The sequence below is a fragment of the Tursiops truncatus genome, chromosome 4 (assembly GCF_011762595.2).
Source record: "Tursiops truncatus isolate mTurTru1 chromosome 4, mTurTru1.mat.Y, whole genome shotgun sequence".
NCBI classification, from domain to species: Eukaryota; Metazoa; Chordata; class Mammalia; order Artiodactyla; family Delphinidae; genus Tursiops; species Tursiops truncatus.
Genome location: NC_047037.1, coordinates 56,248,196 through 56,259,196, shown reverse-complemented (window position 1 = coordinate 56,259,196; position 11,001 = coordinate 56,248,196). Strand labels below are relative to the sequence as shown.

At 39.9% G+C, this 11,001-nt stretch overlaps 1 protein-coding gene across 5 annotated transcripts in view; it reads left to right on the top strand.

Moving 5' to 3' along the window:
• Positions 1-769: 769 nt before the first annotated feature.
• ZMAT3 (zinc finger matrin-type 3) overlaps positions 770-11,001 on the top strand; it is a 32,688-nt gene continuing 22,456 nt past the window's right edge. The window contains exons 1-3 of one of the 5 annotated variants that reach the window (XM_019946248.3): positions 1,353-1,577; positions 1,753-1,842; positions 5,088-5,414. In XM_019946248.3, the coding sequence (XP_019801807.1) occupies positions 5,145-5,414 (270 nt within the window). In that variant the 5' untranslated portion in view covers positions 1,353-1,577; positions 1,753-1,842; positions 5,088-5,144. Of the gene's footprint in view, positions 1,578-1,752; positions 1,843-1,901; positions 3,112-5,087; positions 5,415-11,001 lie in introns of those variants that run through there. The other 4 variants (XM_004313907.4, XR_002178613.3, XM_004313906.4 and 1 more) reach the window with 4 other exon arrangements.

Sequence of the window (11,001 nt, the reverse complement as noted above, 5' to 3'; positions counted from 1 at the left end):
ATATACAATGGGGGAAAGACAGCCTCTTCAATAAATGGCGATGGGGAAACTGGACAGTTTTATATGGAAGAATCAAACCAGACTACTTAAAAACAATGTGGCCATTTAAAAACTTGACATATAAAGTATGTATATATAAACAGAAAATTAGTTCAGAAAAACAATTTGTTTTCTACCTAAGCATGATGGATTACTCTCCCCAAATGGCCTGTGTACACTAGCTGTGGGTGTGATTGCTAAACAGTCAATGTATTTATTAAGTCATTTCTAGAAAACAGTCAATTTCGTGTGTTGGTGGTAGCACTGGATGGTGTGTTTCAACCAAAGAAACAGCTTTAATTTCCTGCAGTGGTTTGCCTACTACTAAGGCACATCTTTCTATAAGTAGGTCTCCTTGACATTTTAATTAATGATTAAAAAATAAGTACACAACGTTGTGAATGTACTTAATGGCACTGAACTGAACACTTAACATGGTGAAAATGGTAAATTTATGTTATGTATATTTTACGTGCCCCCCCCCCCCCGGAAATATTCCTATGGGTTAATTTACAAGTTAACAGAATTTTAGAGCTGGAATTTTCTCAGCTCATCTTTCAATGTCAACCCTGAAAGTGTTGAGGTTGACTATGAGAGGATGTGACATTTTGGCCTTAGCCAGTCTCTTCCTAGTCTTTCCTGTTTTGCAGGCGCGGCTGGTGTGTGTGTGTGTGTGTGTGTGTGTGTGTGTGTGTGTGCGCGCGCGCGCGCGCGCGCGCTCAAGGGAAGGTCTTCTCTATCCCTTGCCCACTCTGATGCTGGGGAGAGGGCAAGTCTGTCTGTCTGTCTCTGTCTCTCCCTCTCCCTCTGTGTTTTCTTGTGTGATTGGAGACCACTGAGTAGGCAGCCGGACTAGTCTTCCTCCTTCCTGGGGAAAGGTGCAATTTAAAGGTTCTGTCGCAGCAGGTTAAAAGAACCTGGATATTTTGGCCACTCCACTCTGCCGCCTTAGCCGGCAATCAGCGGACTGAGGGTGGGGCTGGAATGAAAAAGGTTTGGATCTCAGTGACAGGAGATGAAAGTTGCAAAAACTCTGCCCAGGTTTCTGCTCTGGATCAACTTTCCAGGTTATATGATGAACAGGTCTTAGGACTCGCGGTGGTGCATCCTCCCTCTGACTCGTGCCTTGGTTCGCCGCTCCTGCTCAGCGCCCCTGCGCTCACAGTCCCCGCACCTGCCGGGCGTGCGCCCCACCAGCCCGGGGCTGGAGCCTCCGCCGCCGCTGTAGTTGCCGCCGCCACGGGGCCTGCTCCACCAAGCACATGCGCACTGGCGACGCCGGGCCGGCGCCTTCAGTCTCCTCCTCCGCAGCCTCCGGGTTCCGCAGTCACTTCCTGCAGCTGTTTCCCTGTGGGTCCGGTTGGACTGACTTTTGACAGTCAGCCTTTAGCTGCGGAGGGGGCTCGGCGGGACCAGCGAGAAAGTTGCGGGGAGGGAGGCGGAGTTGAACCGGGCCGAGCGGGGTGCGGAGGACCGAGGGCGGCGGGCGTCCCGGGCAGACGCGGCGCCCAGACTCCCGGAGCGTTCTGGGGGTTCCGGTAAGTGCGGGCGATCGCGAGCCTCGGGGCATTTAGGACGAGCACAGGAGCGACGGGACTAGGAGTTCCTTTCCGGTGCGGTCTTTCCACCTGCCCTCCACGTGACAGACTTGCGCTGCTTTTATTTATCTGTTTGTTTATAAGCATTTCACGTGTACTGTTTGGATCATTTTAGGCGTGCAGCTGCCTTGGCCCTCGCGCTTGCCCCCGCCCCGTGGGAGACCGGGGATTCCATGTTTCGTGATGGCATCCTTATGGGATTGAGGTGCGTGTGTATGTGTATGTATGTGTGTGCGCGCTCGTGTGTATGCATGCACATTTTAAGAATGTAAGGTATATGTGGGCGATGCTGAAGTATATGTAGCTTTGATTCAAATAACGTGAAAGGTTCCCTGGGATTAGGAACCGTCATAGCTGAGCCTAGAGAACATTCGCCAATCTACCAAGGCCTCTTCTCCCCCAGATTCTTCCGTTCTTTTGGGTCTTCCTTATGTGATATACCTTACCTCAACTGATTATTTTTCTATTTTCCTCTCTCTCATTCCTTCTCGCTGCTTTCTGATGACCTTTGAATAACACTCACCGTCTTTCCCTCGTTTCCAGAATTCCCAATTACAGACTTCCCTAGTTTATTGAGGTGCCAGTAACCTGTTCCTTTATTGTGTTCCCTTTCCTAAGAAGATTTCTCCAAATGAGAAAGTGGTTGTCTTTAATACAGTAAGTGAAGAGTAGGCCCCAGTCCGATCATGAAAACTATGCTATATGATCATTCGTTTTCTTTAAATAGGGTACACTGAAGCTTTGATTTTCTTTATTGCCCCTCAACCCCTTCCAAACCGGGATATTAACCACCATAAATCCTTCATTATGCCACTTCAAGCATCAAATTGAATGGCTTTTTTGATCCAAGGAATATTTTATTTACATCAGCTATCAAGTTAGTTTCTTTTAATCTAATGCAGTAGTTGAGCAGATCTGAGTCGCAAGTGCTTTGAGTCTCTTTATATTCCACCATTCCTGCTTTCACTGAAGGCTTCGTTTTAGTATTTCTTTTAGTTTTTTATTTTCCGCTAGTTTTTTTTTTTTTTTTTTTGCAAGTATAGAAATACCTGATGTAATTGTCATGCATAGACGCTTTTGGGGGGAGTTGACATCGTTTCGATTGTTAAATATTACAAGAAAGAATTTTGGACTATCTAGCTATTCTTTAAACATTATAAAGGTAAGATGCAATAATGGGTAAGTCTGTACTTGGTGAGAATTTTTTCTTCAATTCAGGGGATTTTATCAGGCCTTTATTTTGATGGAAGCCTGTAGACAACACTGGGGGAGACACATGCTGGTATTTCCTCAAGTGGGAGTAAACTTTCATAAAACAAGTCCAGACATGTCTAGGCATTTGGTAGCATTTGATTTTCTGTTTATATTGCTGATTTCCTTTATCCAGATGTTTTGACACCCTCCTCCACCATTTCTCTTCTGAGCTGACAGCTTGTCATTGGCACTTTGGTATCAGTATGTCTCTGTACAGGTGGTATGTGTAGTTTTTTAATATTATGAATTATTATAATTAGGTAGTTGAACTTAAAAAAAGTGGTCTTTGTCTCCTTAGTTTCCCTTTTCAAAATATCTGTATCTGCTTTCTGAATGTCTTTGACTTAATTGAGAGAAATAATATGGTTATAGAGACCCTGACTTTTTAAATGTTCTAAATCTGTATTGCTTTTTAAAAAAATATTCTCAGAGAAATGGACAGCATACTTCTGCTTGAGAATAAAATAATATTGTTGTATTTCTAAATATTATGTTTAATGAGAAGTATTGTTAAGTACTATGACTAATAATTTATGTACTTTGTCCTTTACTATATTATTTTCCCATTGCACTGATGTCCTTTGCTGCCCCAAGACCCTGAATTTAGTATAAAAGCTGTTACTTGGTTGCAATTTCCATGTGTATATACTTATTAAATGTGGTAAAAGAGACTTTTAACTTTTCAAAATGTTCTTGGTTAATTTTAGTAAATCTATTATTGTCATAAAATGTACACATTTCTATTGCAGATGGAAAATTTCAGCAGCTTAAAATAGCCATATTCTATTGACCAAGAAAAGAGGTTTTAATAGTATTGAGAGTGAAAAGAATAGAGGAGTTTGAAATAAGGATTTTAATTTGGGTTAATTAGAATTGTGGGAACTCAAAGTGCATACTGTGGTTCATTTTGAGATACTCAGGGTTAGAAGTTGCCATCTGGGTGGGAGACCGGAGAAATCATAGATAAAATTGAAGTGGGACTGGAACATACTGGGTCTTTTCTGAGGGAAACAGAATAGAGACTATCAGTTATTTAATAAGAAGGGGAAAGCAAGTAGTCGAAAGACTGAGGAACTAGAATTATATTGGGGCTTGTGGTAGTGTGATTCAGTATGCCATTGGACATTTACTTGATACACTATTTCATGTAGGTAATTTACCTCTAGAGGGAGAGAAAATACTCTGATTTTATAGTGGACTCATGAATACCATCTAAGGCTATATGAGGTGGGGTCTTAAGCTTACGGGGAGCAGGCAAGTAATATGAATATAGGCAGCAGGCTGAGTGCAGACTGAGGTGGCCTAGAGAAGGCAAGCTTGGCTACCCCGGGACAGTGCCTGTCAGCACTAACTAGCTAATTGTTGCCCATGTAGGACCATGGGCCAAGTGTTGCCAGATCACCCTTTTATCAAGAGGAGCCACAAATCTTTTGATTTTTAAATGTTGACTTTAATTCAATTTAAAAATGAAAGCAAAACAAAACACTGTATATTCCAAGCAGAGCACATCTGTGGCTGCATGTGGCGTATAGGTTGTCTGCTTGCAGCCTCTGCTCTGAGGAGTCATTGGCTCAATTATTTAAATATTACTAGTTGATCAGAAGGTACACTTTGATTTATTTTTGTCACATGGTAACTCAGATTTTTTCCTAGAGTTCCGTGATATTTTAGCTAGTTCTAGAAGTGCTGGCAGTAATCTGAGCAGTGACACTCTTTATTTCATTCTTTTTGATATCATTTGGATAGAAAGACTAGTTTGCATGGAAAGGAGATATTTGCTAAGGTTCTTTGCTGGTGGTGTTGTTTTTTTTGTCTATGCATGATTATGGTCAGGAGTGTTTAAGTGTGCCTGAGGGAAGGGGTCTGGACTGGGTGACCTTTGATGTCCATTTCAGCCATGTGATTTTTAGATTTAATTAGCCACGGATGCAATACTGTTAATAATGTTCCTGGGCCAGAGGGACTGCATTTGGAGCTGTGCCAAGCAAAATCAAGCCAGATCTATAAAGCTGTTCTCAGTGGAAGAGCACTGTGTCAGTGTGGATTAACACACAGGGGCAGTCTGCTGGATGAGGTAAAAGGAAAGGAGTCCTAAAGATGGTTTGGAGAAGTAGAGGAAGGGGCAGATGGTGTGGTCAATTTACACGTCATATTGCAGAGGACACATTTTTAAGTATTTTTTTGCTGTTGATTCAGATTTGAAGACCCGACTTCTCGTCACCCACTGGATTATGCCCAAGTCTTTCCTACCCAATGATCCTCTTGCAACACGCTGGGCTTCCTCCGCCTAAGCGGCCCTCATCCTCTCCTCCTATGTCAGTGGCCGCCAGGTCTACAGGAACCTTGCCGCTTCCGCCGCAGAAGTCTTTTGGGCAGGAGGCTTCCTTGCCTCTGGCCGGGGAAGAAGAGTTACCTAAGGGAGGGGAGCAAGACACTGCCCTGGAGGAGCTATGTAAGCCCCTGTACTGCAAGCTCTGCAATGTCACCTTGAACTCAGCACAGCAAGCCCAGGCTCATTATCAGGTAAGGGAAGAAGAGAAAAATCAGGCATTTAGTGGGAGAACATTTCAGGGCTCTGCCCAATTCAGAGTTGTCTCTGAAATGACCAGTTGTGCCTGGAATAATAAGATGGCTAAGTATTAGTTTGTTTGGCTAAAAACACAATGTTCCTACTTTAAAAAAAAAGCATCACTTTTCATAGGATGGCGTCTCTCTCAACCTCCTACACTTAGCTGTGTGGCATTTGATAGCTTACCAGTTGTTAAATGTAAATCGTCTATGCGCGTTTGAACCTGTGATGCTAAGGAGAACAGCTGTTTGAAACATGGTGTACCAAACTCAATCCAGTGTCAAAATTGTTTAGAAGAATTAGTTTTATAAATATTCTCTTCTAGCTAATACAGTTTGTATCAGTTCAGGGTATTCTCTGTATATGAATCTTATGCTTTTCCTGGTGACCTCTGTCACTGCTAAGGAAAACACAGGTATCTTTCTGTAGTGAGAATAAAATGACATTGCAGTATTGAACCCTGTTCTTCATTTTTAATAATCATACTCTGACTCCTTTTAGCCTTTAGTATGAGCTGTTACTTATTTCTAAGATGTAAAGCTTCCACCTCCATGTAGAATAACTAGTGGAAAGGACAATTTTAAAGGATGTTATTACCGAAGAACAAATGGAAAATTAAATTTTGGCTAGAAAGAGAGTACAGTATTTCTTTTTATTCTAGATTGTTTTCTGTATATAAAATTATATCCTTTTTTTGAGAAAAGAGCTCAAAGAAGCAATTGAGGCCAAATGCCATTGAATGAAAGTGTATCTTCTGGGTCATCATTGATTTGACTATTCTCTGCATGAATATCTAAAATAATAAGACAGTATGGTAGAAAGATGACTGTTACAAAGATGTTTCTTCTATTGTGCCTCTACAACTTTCTCCAACTTAAAGCTTTTATTTACTCTGGGTGCAGGTCTTTTTTGTTTTGTTTTGATCTTGAAGAGTGATAATTGTGTCACTTTGTGATTGTACATCAGAAACATTTTGGTGGTGAATTGTTTTCTCTGGGATTTAGGGGGAAACATGATATGTTACTTCTCTGGAGTTCCTGTTGTTTGGGTTTGTTTTGCCCTCTGGTGCAAAAAGTTGAGTTGATTATCACCCAGATCTTGACACATGTCATTATTGGTTCATAAAGGCCTCTTCTGGTTTTAGTTTACATTTTTTTCCTTTTCCCCAACCCCTACTCTCATTCTGTCTGTGTACCACTCTCCACGATGATGGTTTGATACAGGGTCTTCCTTTGCCTGTTTTGCCATTCGGTTGGAGTCTGTTAGGATGGATAATCTATCTCAAATCCAAGACACAGTGCTAATTTTTGTCTTCATTTGTTCCTGTGGAATATTCAGTTTTATGGCCTACGACTCACTATGAAAAATCAAGCCTGGGTTCTAAAGTTTTAATTTTTAGCTGTGTAAAGCCCCTAGTAAACCATTAACTTGGGAGCAAGCCCACTTGTGTGTCATACAAACATATAATTACTCTTTACAGAAGAGTTGTTTACTTTTATGAGGGAAGACTCTCGGGCAATGTGTAATTTTAATATGTGTGCATGGATTGTGCATACACCTCCTGCCTGTTTTTCTCCTAATATCACTTTGTGACTTTATAGACAGTGATGGATGCTTTTGGTTATACATAGAGAGAATTCAGTTTGAGCAGGGTCGTTGGATTCTAAAGCTTAAATAAGAAAGAGAATCAACATTTATTTAGATTTTTTCTTTTCTTCCACATTTGTGTGTGTGTACACTCTGAACTTTTTAGCTGATGAGTAATATATACTTAATTTCAGCTCCCTCAGTGATACATTGAATATATAAATTAGAAAATATAAGAAAATGGAAGTAAATTTTAGATAAATTTCTCAATAATCAGAATTTTTAAGTGGAAAAGTTGGAGGAAAGGATAGCCTGTCATAGAAACAATTTAAGCAGCCCAAAACTAAGGAAGGTTAGAGTAGAGAAGAAGCAAGCAGGTATCAAGAGAGTGGAACCTAATGGAAAATGAAATGTTTGGGTGTAATAAAAGCCTATTCCTAAGAGCTTAGAAGCAAAGATTTGAATGAAACCAATGTCACTGGTAATTCTTAAAGAAGAAGTTTTCGGCAGAGGAACAAAGCAAAGCAGTTCATATATACAAGTACAGAGCAATTTCATTAGGGTAGCATAGACAAAAGCTAATTTAGACGTGAAATCTCGATTTCAACGGGATAGAAATGTCAAGATGAGAGAGTGTGGATCAAAGAGTAAGTCAGAATAATAAACAATCAGAACATGAACACAACCTAGAGGTGGATGAACCAACATAGAAGGAAAGCATAGAAATGTTAGCCTGAAAGATGCATCAGAGACTACACCAAGGGTACATGAATAGGCTGTGATTTTAAAAGGCTGCTAAAGACAGGAGTAAGACTAATGAGTAAGTCTTATTGCGAACCAGAAATAGGCAGAGGCAATGATTGTAGACTAATAAAGCTAATGGCTGGTGAGATGGTGGGAGTAAAGTTTTGTTTCAACTCTAAACGCCTGCTTTGTAATTTTTAATACAGAGTGATACCAAGACTACAAATTCATTATTTCAATTATGTGTGAGATAAAAGGGGTCAGTGGTAGCTTATTTATAAGCTAGAAACACATTCATGTGAGGTAATAAATCACAGTTGATTACACTACTCAAAATGTTTTAGTTAGTTGATGCCATTGTTGAAATCTCAAAGTTTCAAATTGCCCAGGGTATTGTAAACAACCCTTAGTCTGGTTTGAGTGGTGTTACACTAGAGTCTGACTGTATCATGTTCCAGTAATCCAGGACCCACAATGGAAACTGCTCAATAAATACTTCCCTTTAAGCTCACTGCGATCTTTCCCTGCCATCCTTGTGTTCTTAAGTTGGGGCTGCCTTAGCAATGACCCATGCGTATCAGTGATCATCACAGATTTAGTTTTATTCCCAGGACTTTTTAACCCAGTCAGCTTGCTTCAAAATACCCTTAGCTGTTGTTTAATTTTTAATGAGGGTGCATATTTTTGTGGTCTCAAAATTATGGTTTTAGTTATAATTTAAAGTAAAACCTTTGGAGGAAAAACATGTCTTCATTTTATTAAAATTCGTCTGCAGGCTTCAGGTTACTTAGGGTAAGCCTGTCATGGAGTAACGTAACACTGTTTCAGCAGCATAAATGCCTAGAGGAAGAACTACTTTAGGATGGAAGGTCATTAACAGAAATTTAAAAAGCAAAAAGCATGGATAAATTTTGCTAAAGCATCTACATTTTAAAATAAAGTCAACCATTTTTTTTTTGTAAATTCCTGTACTCTTTTGAAAAAGAACTAGTTACTCAAGGTAAATTTTAAAAATCTGTCATAAACATAGATTTCTATTTGTAATATTTAGTAGCCAAATAATAGCCTATCATAGTAATCAGGTTAATTTGAAAGAGAAATAGGGACTTCCCTGGTGGCGCAGCAGTTAAGAATCTGCCTGCCAATGCAGGGGACACAGGTTCGAGCCCTGGTCCTGGAAGATCCCACATTGCTGTGGAGCAACTAAGCCTGTGCGCCACAACTACTGAGCCTGTGCTCCAGAACCAGCAAGCCACAACTGCTGAGCCCGTGTGCCACAACTGCTGAAGCCCGCGTGCCTAGAGCCTGTGTTCTGCAACAAAGACAAGCCACTGCAATGAGAAGCCCGCGCACCTCAATGAAGAGTAGGCCCCACTTGCCACAACTAGAGAAAGCCCGCGCACAGCAACGAAGACCCAATGCAGCCAAAATATAAAAAAAAAGAAAGAAAGAAAGAGAGATAGAACACAGGAGGAAAAAGTAGCTCTAGAATTGTAATACTGAAAGTAGTGATCTTAATTCATAATACAGAGAATACATCTGATGTTATCCCCAAATTTAAAGTACTGACTTTGGCACATACATTTTCACATTGATCACCCAGCTTTGGATAGCATAATCTCTAATTTCAGCTAATTTTTATGTTTTCAAAAATTTCCTGTCTGATTGTTTTTCATATGAGCTTGCAGTGTACTGAGAATGGTCAAAATACACTTCATCAGTGGATGAAGAAGCTCTTTGTGATCCTGTTAGCTGGATCTCACCGCCTTTCCGCCTCCCAAACTGAATCCATCCCTACCTCATTTCTTTGTATTTCAGAAGAATAGATATCCCTTCTTCTGTGCAAGGCTGATTCCTCATCCTGTACTCTGGATTTCATCACCTGTCGTCTCTTCTTTACCTTAGTCAAATTAAAAACATGCTCAGGTTTTTTCCCCATGTAAATAAAAATAGCAACAACAACCTTCCCTTTCTTTTTAATTCTTGTTAGCAACCTTTCTTTTCTTCTCTCCTGTCCTTAGAGTTCTGCTGGGTATACTTGTCCTCTTCAGGTCTTCATTTCCCAGCCCACCATACTCTGGTTTCCATGCCAATATTCTCATGAAATGGTCTTTTCAAGGTCATCCGTGATTTTACAGGCCAGATCTAGCTTTCTCACTTGACCTCTTTGTAGCATTTGCACTGGTAACAGCTTTCTCCTTAAAACATTAAAAGATATTTTTCGCAAAATAATGCCTATAGAACAAAGTACTTATAATGAAAAGCAGTAATCACCTGTTCTCCCTTCCTTATCCATCCCCTACCTTTTCTTTCTTCTCCATTCTTCTTTCTACCTCCCATCTTGGGTTGGCTGTAGTTTTATTTTGACACTATCAAGGTTTATCACATTTTTGTTTATTCTGTAATCAAATTAAGTTTCCCATGCTTCGTATTTGCAGGTGATTCCGACCTTTGAAAATTGATATTCAGCTTTTGCATTATTAACAGTAGGGAAATATTCACTGCAAAGCTGTTTCTTTCTCTTTGTGTCCAATGTCATGATTCCATGCTACTTAAAAGAGGTGTTCAGATGGGTAGCCCTTTCTTTTAAGTCACCAGTTACTCAAAATCATGTCCATTTTAGTTTGCTTCATATGTGGATTATAACTTTGAAATAGCTTTTTGTTTTTCTTTGAGTTTCTCACACTTTTAAAAAATATACAGAGAAGAATCTTATGCCTTAAAAAAATCTACTAGTTTCTTAATCTTTCTGTTTATTGTTTACAGTCCGTTTCACTTATCTTCATGAAACCCACTGATTCCTGTTCTAATTTGGACTAGATATTTTACATTTGGATCATGACTTCATTGTGTAGATTTTTGTATTCCCTATAGTTTTTCATTGCTTTTCTTTTCTCCTTTCTTTTTCTTACATAATGTATTTTTATCATATCCTCATTTTCCCTTCCAACTCTTGAACACTCTGTCTGTTGTGTGGGATCCTTCCCCCCGCCCCGTCTTCTGGATCCCTCTATCTTCTTGCTCCAGTCTCAACTGGTTGCCCTCTGGCTTTGCTGCACAGCTGTTAATTTTGAACTTCTCTTCATTACTCTATGGCTTAGGCTACTATTTCTAAATATACATGTTTTCTTTTTTTTTTTTAATCTTGTTTTGTTGGAGTACATCTTCACCTTACTTGAAGGAAGAAAGGATAAATATAAATTTGTATTA